Source organism: Mobula birostris, chromosome 12, assembly GCF_030028105.1.
Source record: "Mobula birostris isolate sMobBir1 chromosome 12, sMobBir1.hap1, whole genome shotgun sequence".
Classification (NCBI taxonomy): domain Eukaryota; kingdom Metazoa; phylum Chordata; class Chondrichthyes; order Myliobatiformes; family Myliobatidae; genus Mobula; species Mobula birostris.
Genome location: NC_092381.1, coordinates 18,931,979 through 18,947,442, shown reverse-complemented (window position 1 = coordinate 18,947,442; position 15,464 = coordinate 18,931,979). Strand labels below are relative to the sequence as shown.

The window sequence follows — 15,464 nt, the reverse complement described above, 5'->3', positions numbered from 1 at the left end:
ATCTGATAGGCATTCCCAGTCTGTGTTAATTTTTTTAAATTCAATTTAGCCCTGTTAATGATAGATAAATACATATGGAGCGATCTCCTTGAGTCTGAAGGCGGTGAAGCTTTACATTCTAATCCTGCTAAGAACCAGAAACTGCAGAAATTGCGTTAATACAGCGTTACAGACCTGGAGTGTGGTTTTATTCCGTTCCTGTCAGAACAGCGATGCCCCGTGTGTCTTATTTGTAAAACTGTACTGTCTAATGAAGCCATGAGACCATCAAGATTGCAGGAACACTTCCGTAAAACACACCCTGAAAAGGCTACTTGTGTTATTACTCAATTCCAGAAGATGAGAGAAGTATTTTAAAAGCGTTGCACATCGAGTCATTTGCCAATAAAGCTAAAAATAACCTTGATAGTGGTTTCATTACTGCTTATAACATTTCCAAAATGATAGCAATCTGTGGAAATTCTCACACATTTGGTGAAAGATTAATAATGCCTGCTGCATCAGAAATGCTCACTACTGTTCTCAAAATGGAGACCAGTATTTTAAGATCATCCTATTGATGAAATGAGTGGAGGCATTGAGTATCAACCATGCACCACAGAGCTACAAAAACAAACAGAATTTGGGATACAACTGGATGAGTCAACTGTGTGAGACAGCGAGGCTAATGGAATATGTATAGTTTGTCAAAAATGGAAAAGTTTATGAAGAGATTCTCTTTTGTAAAAAGTTAAAACAAATATCAACAGAGAATCAATCTATGACTAGCTCAAAATTTATATTGAGAATAAAAGTATTCCAATTGGGAACATGATTTCTTGTACAACAGATGGAATCATATATGACAGGTCACCAAGCTGGTTCAGTAGCACTTATGAAAAAATAAATTCCATTTCTGTTTGCAATCTATTGTGTAATTTATCGTCAACATCTCACAACCAAAACCCTCAACTTTTTCAAGCATGACTTCTAGTAGCTGTTGTCAACAAAATTAAAGCTTATCCATTAAAGAGCAGAATATTTCCCCAGTTATGCCAAGATAACGGTGAAGAATTTGAATGCTTGCTTGCTTCACACCGAAGTGCATTGGCTGTCAAAAGGCTACTGCTTAGAATGTTTCTTTGATGTTTTTGACACTTGTTGAATTTTTGCTCAAAGTCAACAAGAGCTTGGGGAAACAAGATTGAACTATGTGGAGATGTGGCATACCTAGCCGATCTGTATGACAAAATGAACATACTAAATATGAAACTGCAGGGTGAGAATTTCAATTTAATCCAGGCAGAAAGTGCAGCATCTATTTTTATCAGCAAATTGGAAATATACAAGCAAAACATTGGTAGAAGAATGTTCTCACAATTTCCCTGCATGGAAAGTATGTTACTGTATATTACAGACGTGATTTGCTAGAGTACTGCTGACATCTGCAGTCACTGAAGAAGGATTTTGAAAATCAATTCAAGGATTTTAATGTTCTGGAAAATCTGGACTGAGTAATTAACGCATTTATTTGCAAGGTGGAAGAACAGGAAGAGAGCTTGCGAGAAGAATTTATTGAAATTCAATATGATGAAGAAGCAAAAGTGCTTTTCAAGAATGTTAGCTTTTGTGGTATGTGGCTACACTGTCATACGAAGTTTCCTGGTCTTTGGAGAAGAGCCAATCTACTTCCTCATACCTTGATGAAAGAGGCTTCAGTGCAGTGAACCACATACTCACAAAAAACAGAAACTGCTTGAACATTGTTACTTAAGGTTTTTACTGTCATAACTTGAACCAGATATTTCAACTCTTGCTAAAGACCATCAAGCTCAAGGATCACACTGATATCGAAGCTGCTGTACAGTGCACAGGTAGATTTAAAGACAAATAAAAATTTAAAGCAAAATCATTTTTCTCATGTTAGCATATAGTAGACATGTTTTTACACTATGGTGGGGGGGGGTGCTGGAAAGTATATTGTGTCTAAGAGGGACTTTGGCAAGTATGAAGGTGGTTTAGGAGGGCCTTAAGCTAAAAAAGTTTGGAAAACACTGGTCTAGATGAAAGGTCTCAACTGGAAATGTTGAGTCTATTTCCCTCCATAGATTTTTGCCTGACTCGCTGAGGTCCTCCAACAGAAATTGGCTCTCTTGGCTTTCCAGGCTATTTCAATTTTCACCAATGGGCGGTTATAATAACGCTATTACCGTGCCAGTGACCCTGGTTTAATCCTGCCGCTGTCTGCGAGGACTTTCTACTTTCCTTCGGGTACTCTAGTTTCCTCCCACATTCCAAAGACAAATAAATTAATAGGTTAATTGGTCACCTGGGTAAAATTGAGATGTGTCTCGTTGGGCTGGAAGCACCTGTTACCACACTGAATCTCAAATAAATAAATAATAGCAACTACAATTCCTATGTTTGTAGGAATGGCATATTTGAACATCAAATGATGCTTTTAGCTGAAAAGCAAGTTATGCATCTCTGAATCCAATATTTCATAAGAGGTGTGTCTGGGAATCCTGTTTTGAGAATTTCCATTTCAGTATCAGGGATCTGTTAATTCTATGATTCTAATCTGGCGACGGTAAAATACCTGGAGGTCACTTTAAAGGAAGGATGTCAGTAAGCTTCAGAGGGTGCAGAAAGGATTCACAAGGATGATACCAGGACTGTAGGGCTAAAGATATATAGACATAGACTATTTTCTAAACAGGGAGTAAGTTCAGAAATTGGAAGTTCAAAGGGACTTGGGAGTCCAAATACAGGATTTCCTAAAAGGTAAACGTGCAAGTTAAGTAGTTGGTGAGGAAGGCAAATGCAACGTTAGCATTCATTGCCAGAGGATTAGAATATAAAAGCAAGGATGTAATGCTGAGGCTTTACAAAGCATTGGTCAGACTGCACTTGGAGTACTGTGAGCAGTTTTGGGCCCATTATCTAAGGAAGGAGGTGTTGCCATTGAAGAGGCCAGAGGAGGTTTTGGACCTCGTGATGATCCTACGAATGAAAGGGTTAATGTATGAGGAGCATTGATAATTCTGGGCTTGTACTTGCTGGAGTTTAGAAGAATGGGGGGGGTGGAAGGGGAAGATCTCATTGAAACCTACAGAATATTGAAAAGCTTAGATGGAGTGGACATTAAGAGGATGTTCACTATAGTGGGGGAGTCTAGGACCAGAGGTCACAGGCTCAGAACAAAAGGATGTCCCTTTAGCACAGAGACAATGAGGAATTTCTTTAGACAGGTGGTGAAACGGTGGAATGCTTTGCCGCAGGTGGCAGTGGAGGCCAATTCATTGGGTTTATTTAAAGCGGAGGTTAATAGGTTCATGATTAATTAAGGTGTCTACGGTATGGAGAGAAGGCAAGAGATTGGGGTTGAGAGGGAAAATAAATGAGCTATGGTTGAGTGGTGGAGCAGACTGAATGGGGTGAGTGGTACTATTCTGCTCCTACACCTTACACCGAGAGGCTGGGGCTTTTCCATCTGGAGTGCAGAAGGCTGATGGGTGTCCTCACACAGGTTTATACATCTGTGAGCAGCATAGGTAGGGTGAATGGTCACAGCGCTTTTTCCCAGAGGAAAAGGAAAGATTTTAGGAGCAAGGTTTTCACACAGAGTGTGGTGAGAATGTAGAGTAGAACGAGCTACCAGGGGAAGTGGTAAAGGCAGATAAAAATACAACATGTAAAAGACATTTGGACAGGTACATGGATAGAAAAGATTTGGAGGGATATGGGCCAAATGCAGGCAAGTGCAAGTAGCTTGAATAGACACCTTGGTATCAGCACGGACTAGTTGAGTGGAGGGGCTGTTTTCTGTACTGTACAACTCTATGACTATGCAGGCTAAAGGGAATAATTCATGTAGAAACATGGCCAGGATGGACAAGTTGGTCTAAACAGGTGTATCCCCTGCTGCTTTCCTCTTTGGAGCAAAGCAAGATGAGAAGTGACTTCACAGAGGTATAGAAGATGATCACAGGAATAGATCGAGTGGAGCGCTAGAGACTTTTTTCGCAGAGTGGAAAAGGCTAATAGAAGGGGCATAATTTTTAAAGTGATTGCAGTAAAGCATAGGGGCAATGTCAGAGGTAAGTCTTTCTACACAGAGAGTGGTGGGTGTGTGGAATGCCCTGACAGGAGTGGTGACTGAGGCAGATTCATTCGGGGCTTTTGAGAAACTGTTAGATAGTCACAAGATTGAAAGAAAAACTGGAGGGCAATGTAGGAGGGAAGGTTGGATTGATCTTAGAGTGGGTTAAAAGGTCGGCACAACACCATGGTCTGAACGGCTTGTAATGTGTTGTAATTTTTGATGTTCTAGGATCCTATGACTCTGTGACACTCTTTCGGTCTGTTGGTTAGACCTGCAACATGGACGAGCCATGTAAACACTCACAGTTAAGCACATTTCCTTGGATACAAGTAAGGAATAACACAGAAGCAAAGCAAACCCCTGAAATTTGGAGTTGCTTTCCTTACTGTTTCTTCGTGTACGTGCATGGGCCAGTGTTAAATATTAAGACCTTAAGACATAGGAGCAGAAATAGGTCTTTGAGTCATGTCCATCATTTCATTATGGAGATCCATTTCCCTCTCAACCCCATTCTCCTGCCTTTTCTCTGCAACCATTCATGCCCTGACTATCAAGAACCTATCAACCTCTGCCTTAAATACACCCAATGACCTGGCCTCCACAGCCACCTGTGGTAATGAATTCTACAGATTCACCACCCTTTGGCTAACAAAATTCCTCTTCATCTCCATTCTAACTAGACATCCCATCTATTCTGAGGCTGTGCCCTCTGGTCCTAGACTCCCCAACTGTAGAAAACATCATCTCCACATCCATTCTATCCTGCCCTTTCAATATTCGACAGGTTTCAATGAGATCCCCCCCTTCTTCTAAATTCCAGCAAGTACAGGCCTAGGGACATCAAACACTCCTCCTATGATGCCTTTTAATTCCTGGAATCATTTTCATGAACCTCCTTTGAACTCTCTCCAATGTTCAGCATATCCTTTCTGCAAACTTTGTAAGATAAGGGGCCCGAAACATAGAAACATAAAAAATCTACAGCACTATACAGGCCTTTCGGCCCACAAAGCTGTGCCAAACATGTCCGTACCTCAGAACTACCTAGGCTTTAACCATAGCCCTCTATTTTTCTAAGCTCCACGTCGCCATCCAAGAGTCCCTCAAAAGTCCCTATCATTTCTGCTTCCACCACCGCCGCTAGCAGCCCATTCCACACACAACCTGCCTTTGACAAACCCATGCTGACTATTCCTAATCATATTATGCCTCTCCAAATGTTCATAAATCCTTCCTCTCAGGATCTTCTCCATCAACTTACCAACCACTGAAGTAAGACTCACTGGTCTATAATTTCCTGGGCTATCCCTACTCCCCTTCTTGAATAAGGGAAGAACATCTGCAACCCTCCAATCCTCCAGAACCTCTCCCATCCTCACTGATGATGCAAAGAACATTGCCAGAGGCTCAGCAATCTCCTCCCTCACCTCCCACAGTAGCCTGGGGTACATCTGGTCCCAGTGACTTATCCAACTTGATGCTTTCCAAAAGCTCCAGCACATCCTCTTCTGTAATATCTACATGCTCAAGCTTTTCAGTCCACTGCAAGTCATCCCTACAATCGTCAAGATCCTTTTCCGTAGTGAATACTGAAACAAAGTATTCATTAAGTACCTCAGCTATTCCCCTCGGTCCCATATACACTTTTCCACTGTCACACTTGATTGGTCCTATTCTCTCACATCTCATCCTCTTACTCTTCACATACTTGTAGAATGCCTTGGAGTTTTCCTTAATCCTGTCTGTCAAGGCCTTCTCATGGTCCCTTCTGGCTCTTCTAATTTCATTCTTAAGCTCCTTCCTGCTAGCCTTATAATCTTCTAGATTCCTATCATTACCTAGTTCTTTGAACCTTTTGTAAGCTCTTCTTCTTGACGAGATTTACAACACCCTTTGTACACCACAGATCTTGTACCCTACCATCCTTTCCATGTCTCATTGGAACATACCGTCTCAGAACCCCAAGCAAATATCCCCTGAACATTTGCCACATTTCTTCTGTACGTTTCCCTGAGAACATCTGTTTCCAATTTATGCTTCCAAGTTCCTGCCTGATAGCCTCATATTTCCCCTTCCTCCAATTAAATATCTCCCTAACTTCCTATCCCTCTCCAATGCTATGGTAAAGGAGATAGAATTGTGATCACTATCTCCAAAATGCTCTCCCACTGAGAGACTTGACATCCGACCAGGTTCATTTCCCAATACCAGATCAAGTACAGCCTCTCCTCTTGTAGGCTTATCTACATATTGTGTCAAGAAACCTTCCTGAACACACCTAACAAACTCTACCCCATCTAAACCCCTCACTTTAGGGAGATGCCAATCAATATTTGGGAAATTAAAATCTCCCACCACAACAACTCTGTTATTATTACTCCTTTCCAGAATCTGTCTCCCTATCTGTTCCTCGATGTCCCTGTTACTATTGGGTGGTCCATTTAAAAAAAAAAAGCACCCAGTAGAGTTATTGACTCCTTTCTATTCCTAACTTCCACGCACGGAGACTCCATAGACAACCCCTCCATGACTTTCTCCTTTTCTGCAGCCGTGACACTATCTCTGATCAACAGTACCACGCCTCCACCTCTTTTACCTCCCTCCCTATCTTTTCTGAAACATCTAACGCCTGGCACTTGAAGTAGCCATTCCTGCCCCTGCACCATGCAAGTCTCTGTAATGGCCACAACATCATAGCTCTAAGTACTGATTCATGCTCTAAGCCCATCTGCTTTATTCATAATACTCCTTGCATTAAAATAGACACATCTCAAACCATCGGTCTGAGCGCGTCCCTTCTCTATTACCTGCCTATCCTCCCTTTCGCACTGTCTCCAAACTTTCCCTATTTGTGAGCCAACCTCCCTTTCCTCCGTCACTTCAGTTCGGTTCCCACCCCCCAGCAATTCTCTCCAGGACTCTCTAGGACCTCCCACATCTGACACCGAGCCCAGAAAACTGGCCTCACACACATCCTTTCTGTCTTTATTTTAAACAGATAACCTACCTGGCCTTGACCCTTTATCGCCTAAGCCCTGTTGAGCCAAAGCCTTCCTACTCTGTCTCCCACTACTCCGTTGCCCGCTCTGCCGATGCCTGCTCTGTAAATCTGTCTTCTTTTTAAACTCTTCCCACTGTTCTCACTGGCTGACCTCCACATGCTTGTGCATTCATGCCCTGTTGAAACCGCTGAAGAAATAACCATCACCTTTTAAACTCTGCTCGCTTATAAACTCTTCCCACTGTTCTCACTGGCTGACCTCCACGCACTTGCGCAGTCATGTCCCGTTTTAGTAGTGACTAGTGGTGTTCCACAAGGATCAGTGTTGGGACCACTTCTTTTTATGTTGTATATCAGTGACCTAGATGATGAATTTTATGGCTTTGTGGCCAAGTTTGCAGACAATATGAAGACAGGTGGAGGAGGAATTAGTTTTGAGGAAGCAGGGAGGCTGCAAAAGGACTCAGACAGATTAGGAGAATGGGCAAAAGAAGTGGCGGATGGAATACAGTATTGGGAAGTGTCTTAAAGCAGTGATGCTGAAACACATCACTTCTGCATACGATATGAGACCAAAAGCACACACAAAATATTTAAACACATTTCCATCTTTCCAAAATATACATTCAGTGGCAACTTTATTAGGTACACCTGTACACCTGCTTGTTAATGCAAATATCTATTCAGCCAATCATGTGGCAGCAACTCAATGCATAAAAGCATGCAGATATGGTCAATTGAATTGACTTTATTACTTCAGATACATGAGGAGTAAAAGACTTTACGTTACGTCTCCATCTAAATATGTAATGTGCAATTTATAATAATTTGTAATAAAAAGTATATACAACAGATTCAGTTGTTCAGACCAAGTATCAGAATGGGGAAGAAATGTGATTCAAGTGACTTTGATTGGGGAATGGCCGGACTGTCATATGTTGAAAGATTGAAACGACTGGGATTGTATACACTGGAATTTAGAAGGATGAGAGGGGATCTGATTGAAACATATAAGATTATTAAGGGATTGGTCATGCTAGATGCAGGAAACATGTTCCCAATGTTGGGGGAGTCCAGAACCAGAGGCCACAATTTGAGAATAAGGGGTAGGCCATTTAGAACAGAGTTGAGGAAAAACTTTTTCACACAGAGGGTTGTGGATCTGTGGAATGCTCTGCCTCAGAAAGCAGTGGAGGCCAATTCTCTGGATGCTTTCAAGAAAGAGTTAGATAGAGCTCTTAATAATAGTGGAGTCAAGGGATATGGAGAGAAAGCAGGAATGGGGCACTGATTGTGGATGATCAGTCATGATCACAGTGAATGGCAGTGCTGGCTTGAAGGGCTGAATGGCCTACTCCTGCACCTATTGTCTATTGAATGATTGTTGGTGCCAGACAGGGTGGTTTCAGTATCTCAGAAACTGCTGATCTCCTGGGATTTTCAGACACAACAGTCTCTGGAGTTTGAAGAGAATGGTGTGAAAAACAAAAAGCATCCAGTGAGCAGCAGTTCAGTGGGTGAAAATGCCTTGTTAATGAGAGAGGTCAGAGGAGAATGGCCAGGCTGGTTCCACCTGACAGGAGGTTGACAGTGACTCGTATAACTCGTTACAACAGTTGTGTGTGCAGAAGAGCATCTCTGAACACACAGCACATTGAACCTTGAAATGCATGGGCTACAGCAGCAGAAGACCGTGAAATACACCCAGTGGCCACTGAGTGCATTTTCGGAAGTACGTAATGCAATTCATGGTATGCTCTGGTTTTGTTTCCCCAAGTTAATAAGTTTAAAGTGCAGAGCAGAGAAATATGAATAAGTCTTTTAGTTATGTTAGTACATAGAATTTCCAAAGGGCTTGACACAGTAGATTGTGGATTTGTGGAAGGGGTGGGAGTGGCCCTACAATGAGCTGTTCATTAGAAAAGAAACTGAATTCAGGATTTAAACAAAATCTCTTAAAGTCTTTTAATCCAATTTTATTTAAAACTTTATATATTTACTTTGGAAATCTCCAATATAAGTCCCGCCCCACCCCCACCCACAGATTCCCAGACTATACAATCTGCAAATTTAAATGTCCTGCAAATGTTACAAAAAGCCAGGCAGCAGCAAACTGGTGTCACCTTATAAGGAGGATGACTGCCATTTTCAGTTTCTTGATTAATGTTCAATTCATTTCCTTCTCTCTTAGCACAATACTTCACAAAGATCGACTTATTCCCTCACGTGTCCATTTAGTGATTTTTTTTGTGGGGGAGGAGAGTATGTATGTCTCCTGGGTGCCTGGCATCTCTCACTGAAAATGCACATGGCTGCAATCCAAGGTCCTCACCAAGAATAGAAGATGGAGATTTCTTCCCATAGCATCTGCAAGTGATGAGTCAATTTGGAAACGTTCTGATTATACTTGGTCTTTATCACTTCCTTTCAAATGTTCTCTGACAGCAGCAGGTAATGTGTTTAACAGGATCTCTTCCACCACAAGCCCACCCTGTTTTAAGCTGCATCGGCTCAGTTCTTCAGGCAAGATCTCCAACTGGTTTCCAATAAGTTCAAGGGACACAAGGTTCACCAGATCACCCACCGTAGGAGGTAATATTGTCAGGCTATTTCTCCCAACAAGCAAAGTCTGCAGTTTCTTGCACAGAAAAAGTCCATTTGGTAAAACTTCCAGCTGTAAAAGAATGTCAGATTTCAAATGAGTCACAGAGTAGCCACTGTAAAACATTTACTACATACGAAAATCAACCAAAGGCTTGCAGATGCTGGAAATCTGAAATATAAACAAGTCAGGCAGCATCTGTAGTAAAGATAAACAAAATTGATATTTCAGTTTGGAGATTATTCATTAGAGCTGGGAAAAGGAGATAGAAAGGGTAGGTTTAAGTGGTACAGAAGATAGGGTAACGGTATCACCAATGAGCCTTTCTCCATAAGTCATCCACTTGTGATATAGGCTGACCTTTTCTCTGTCTATTAGTACAACCTCACCTCCTGGTAATGTCCCACAGATCTGCTGTTAACAGCCACAGAAGTATAATCACTCTTTAACAGCCTGATTAATCCCAAAAGAGCTCACCCTACTGCAGATATTCCCCTTTTTGTCTTATCTATCCCTTCCAACATCTTCACTTCTGATGAAAGGCCTCCAACTGGAGCAACACACACAAAATGCTGAAGGAACCCAGGGGGGCCAGGCAGCATCTATGGAAAAGAGTAAACAGTTGATGTTTCAGGCTGAGACTCTTCATTAGGACTGGAGGAAAAGATGAGAAGCCAGAGGAAGAAAGTGGGGGGAGGGGAAGGAAGAAGTTAAAGGTAGCAGGTGATAGGTGAAACCGGGAGAGGGGAGGGGTGAAGTTGATTACTGAAAGAGATACAAGACTGGAGAAGGGGGAATCTGATAGGAGAGGACAGAAGGCCACGGAAGAAAGGGAAGGGGCAGGAGCTCCAGTGAGAGATGGGAATGGTGAAGGGTGAGGGGGTGTTAGTGGAAATTTGAGAATTCAATCTTCATGCCATCAGTTTGGAGACTACCTTGACAGAATATAAGGTGTTGCTCCTCCAGCCTGAGTGTGGCCTCATCACAGCAGTAGAGGAGGTCATGGACTGATATGCCAGAATGGGAATGGAAATGGGAAGTGGAATTAAAATGGGTGGTCATTGGAAGACCCCACTTTTTCTGGCAGATGGAGCATAGGTGCTCAGCGAAGTGGTCTCCCAAACTACATTGGGTCTCACTGATATACAGGAGGCCACACCAGAAGCTCCGGATACAGTATATCACCCCAACCGACTCACAGATGAAGTATCACCTCACCTGGAAGGACTGTTAGGGGCCCTGAATGGCAGCGAGGGAGGAGGTGTAGGGGTAGCTGTAGCACTTGCTTCACTTGCAAGGATAAGTGCCAGCAGGGAGTCGGTGGTGAGGGACAGATGGACAAGAGAGTCACGTAGGGAGCGATTTCTGAGGAAACTAGAAAGCAGGGGGAGGGAAAGATGTTTTTGGTTGTGGATTCCTGTTGGAGATGGCAGAAGTTATGGAGAATTCTGTGCTGGACACGGAGGCTGATAGGGTGGTAGGTGAGGACAAGAGAAACCCTATCCCTGGTGGGGTGGCAGGAGCATGGGATGAGGGCAGACATGCGCAAAATGGAAGAGATGCAGTTGAGGGTGGAGGAAGGGAAGCCCCTTTCTTTGAAGAAGGAGGACATCTCCTTTGTTCTGGAATGAAAAGCCTCACTCTGAGAGCAGATGCAGCAAAAACAGAGGAATTGAGAGAGGGGATGACATTTTTACATGTAACAGGGTGGGAAGAAATATCGTCCAGGAGCCTGTGACAGTCAGTGGGTTTTAAAGGATATCAGTAGATAAGCTGTCTCCAAAGATAGAGATGGAGAGATCGAGAAAGCGGAGAGAGGAGTTGGAAATGGATCAGGTAAATTTGAGGACAGGGTGGAAGTTGGAGGCAAAGTTGATAAAGTCAACGAGCTTCACATAGGTGCAGGAAGCAGCACAAATGCAGTCATTGGTATAGCTTAGGAAAAGTTGAGGAGTGATACCAGTGTCAGCTTGAAACACAGACTGTTTCACGTAGCCGACAAAAAGGTAGACATAGGTGGGGCACATGCGAGTGCCCATGGCTACTCCTTTTGTCTGAAGAAAGTGGGAGGAGCCGAAGGAGAAATTATTGAGAGTGAGGACCTGTTCCACCAGCTAGAGGAGAGTGGTGGTGGAGGGGAAGTGGTTGGGTCTGGTGTCCAAAAAGAAACAGAGTTTTGAGGCTTTCCCTGATGGTGGATGGAGGAGTGTAGGGACTGGACAGCCATAGTGAAAATATGATGATCGAGGTCAGGGAACTTGAAATCATTGAAAAGATCAAGAGCATGTGAAGCATCATGGATGTAGGTAGGAAGGGACTGAACCGGGATGGATAAATCTGAGTCAAGGTTGCAGTATAAGTTCGGCAGGGCAGGAACAACCAGAAACAATGGGTTTACCTGGACAGACAGATTTATGAATCTTGGGTAGGAGATAGAAGCAGGAGGTGTGGGGTGAGAGAACTATGTGGTTGGTGGAAGTAGATGGGAGATCCCTAGATCAATAAGGTCAGTGATAGTGTGGGAGACAATGGTCTGGTTCTCCCTAGTGGGGTCCTTTTCGAGGGTAAGTAAGAGGAGATGTCTGAGAGTTGTCACCTGGCCTCAGCAAAGTAGAGACCAGTCCGTCAGACTTCTACAGCACCCCTCTTATCTGCAGATTTGATGGTGAGGTTAGGATTAGTGCAGAGAGAGTGGAGAGCACTGCATTCAGAAGGAGTGAGGTTGGAATTGGAGAGAGGAGTGGTGAAGTCTCTGAGTTGAATTCTGATTCTGTTCCCACAGAGAACTGACCAGATGATTGATTCCAGCATTTTATTTCACTGCATTCATCATTCAATCATAGAATTGTTACAGCACATGACAGCATTTGATCCATTGAGACAATCCTAGCTTCTAATATAGCAATCCCATCGTTCTAGTCCCTCTTTTACATTATTACAATGAGACTCAGCATTAGGTTGAGCAACAACACCTCATCATCCACCAAGTTTGTCACAGTCTTTCAGACTGTGTTCTTTCAGTTCCTTCTATAGATGCACAGTGGAGATAATCCTGACTGGTTGCATCATAGCCTTGTATTGAAACATCATTGCCCAGGAACCGAAAAGCCTAGAGAAAGTGATGGCTACAGCCCAGTCTATCACAGGAAAAGCCCTCCCCACCGCTGAGCACATCTACAAGGAGCGCTGCAGCAAGAAGGCATCATCAATCTCCAAAGACCCCCACCATCCAGGCCACACTCTTTTCTCACTACTACCATTTGGCAGGAGGTACAAGAGTCTTAGCTCCCACACTACCAGGCTCAGGAACAGCTATAACCCTGGAAAAATCCAGCATGGATAACTTCACTCACCTGATTACGGAACTGATTCCACAACCTACAGACGCACTTTCAAGGACTCAACACCTCATGCTCTGGGGACAATTTACAATGACCAATTAACCTACCCGGTATGTCTCTGGACTGTGGAAGGAAACCAGAGCACCTGGGGTAAAACCACCCATTCCATGGGAGGACATGCAGATTCCTTCCAGATGGCACCAGAACTGAACTCTGAAATCCAATGCCTGGAGCTGTGATAATGTCGCACTAACTGTTATGCTATATATATTACTTTGCACACTTTTCTCCTTGTGCCCATTAGTTGTTAGTTTTTATTTATGCATTGTTTTTCATAAACTCTATTGTATTTCTTTATTTTTTGTAAATGCCTGCAAGAAAACGTATCTCAAAGTAGTATCTGGTACCGTGTATGGTACATACGTTGATAATACATTGACTTTGACCCTTTGTCAGAAATGGAAAGAAAGAGAAAACAAGTTAGATGGAGGAGAAGCTGGAGAGGAATGGATAGGACAAAGGAAATACACGGTACCTGATGATGGGACTAAGACGTTGATGAAGTAAGATTAGTAATGAAAGTCAATGGAAGATACAGTAATGATACTGTCCTTTCGCCTCATCCCTTCCACCATCCAGTGACCCAAGCAATCCTTCCAGATGCAACAGTGATTCACTTGCAATTCTGATGCACTGTACTCAGAGTTCAGAATGTTTTCCAAGTGCAAATTGAGTGATGGCATAGCACTTGTATTCAATACCCAGAGCTGCCTTAGCTTCCTGCTGGCTGTTCCTTTAATTCTCCGTCCCACCCCCCTCTGAATCGGGACAATAACCAGGTTTATTATCACCGCTTAGATGATGTGTGTTCTGTTGTTTTGCTACAGCAGTACAGTGCAGATATAAAATTACTGTACATGGCAAACTAAATAAATAGTTAGAAAAGTAAGTAACTAGGTAGAGTTCATGGGCTGGTGGACCATTCAGAAATTTAATGACGGAGGGGAAGAAACTGTTCCTCAGTTGTTGAGTGTGTGCCTTCAGGCTCCTGTTGCTCCTCCCCAATGGTAGTAACGCAAAGAGGGGACATCCTGGATGGTGAGGATTTTTAATGATGATGCCACCTTCTTGAGGCACCAGCTCTTGAAGTTCCCATGACGTCAGGGAGGGTTGTGTCCGTGATGGAACAGGTTGAGTCTAGAACCCTCTTGCGATCCTGTGCGTTGAAGGCTCTGATGCCACCAGCCAGGATGCTCTCCACCATACATTAATAGGAACTTGCAAACGTTTTTGATGACATACCAAATCTCCACAAATTCCTAACAAATTACAGATGCTGGATGCCTTTTTCATGATTGCATTGATGTGTTGGGCCCGGGATGGATCCTTGGAGATGTTGACACCCAGAAACTTAAAGCAGCTTACCCTTTCCATTGCGGACTCTTCAGTGAGGACTGATGTGTGTTCTCCCAACTTCACCTTCCTGAAGTCCACAGTCATTTCCTTTGTCTTGCAAACATTGTGTGTGAGGGGTTCTCCCTCATTAGCCCTGTTTCCCTTTTCACAGATACTGTGTCACCTGCTGAGTGGTCCAGCATTTAACTCAGATTTCCAGCAGCTGCAGTTTATAATTTCCATGTGTCAATCTAAACCAGTTGGTGAAATCCTTCATCACTGAAACCATCTTTTCTGGACCCTCCATTAGACCATTAGACCATGAGACAAAACAGCAGAATTAGGTCATTCTGCCCATTGAGTCTGTTCTAGCATTCCATCATGGCTGATTTATTATCCCTCTCAACCCCATTCTCAGGTCTTCTCCCTGTAACCTTTGATGCCCTTACTGATAAAGAACCTATCAGCCTCAGCTTTAAATATACCCAATGACTTGGCCTCCACAACCTTCTGTGGCAATGAATTCCCCTCTGGCTAAAGAAATTCCTATTCATCTCTGTCCTAAAGGGTCACCTCTCTATTCTGAGACTGTTCTCTCTGTTTCTAGACTCCTCTAATTATAGGAAACACCTTCTCCATGTCCACTCTATCTAGGTGTTTCAATATTTGATAAATTTCAATGAGATCCCCCTCATTCTTCTAATCTCCAGAATTATATCCTTCCTGTGAAATGCATTGTAATTTCTTACCGAGGCTTATTTACCTAGTCTACTCTTCACAGCGACCAGGGCTCACTAATGGTAGTGGGAGTTTTATTTGGGGCAATTATGAAGTGTCAGTCACGTGGTTGGGTTTTATCTTGGATGGTGTCTAGATTCTTGAGAGGTTGTCGAGCCTCCACTCGTCCAGGCAGGTGGTGGTGAGGGTATCACTTTCCTAACTTGAGCTTTGCAGATGGTGCAAAAGCTTTGCGATGACAGGAAGTCGGCCATAGGATTCCCAGCTTCTTGACCTGCCCTTTCAAAGGGAGAGAGAGTGTGA

At 43.2% G+C, this 15,464-nt stretch overlaps 1 protein-coding gene across 1 annotated transcript in view; it reads right to left on the bottom strand.

The window, feature by feature from the left end:
- Positions 1-9,391: 9,391 nt before the first annotated feature.
- Positions 9,392-15,464, bottom strand: part of LOC140205763 (volume-regulated anion channel subunit LRRC8A-like) — a 36,448-nt gene continuing 30,375 nt past the window's right edge. Inside the window, exon 3 of the mRNA XM_072273382.1 lies at positions 9,392-9,759. Coding sequence (XP_072129483.1) covers positions 9,487-9,759 — 273 coding nt within the window. The 3' untranslated portion in view covers positions 9,392-9,486. The remainder of the gene's footprint in view (positions 9,760-15,464) is intronic.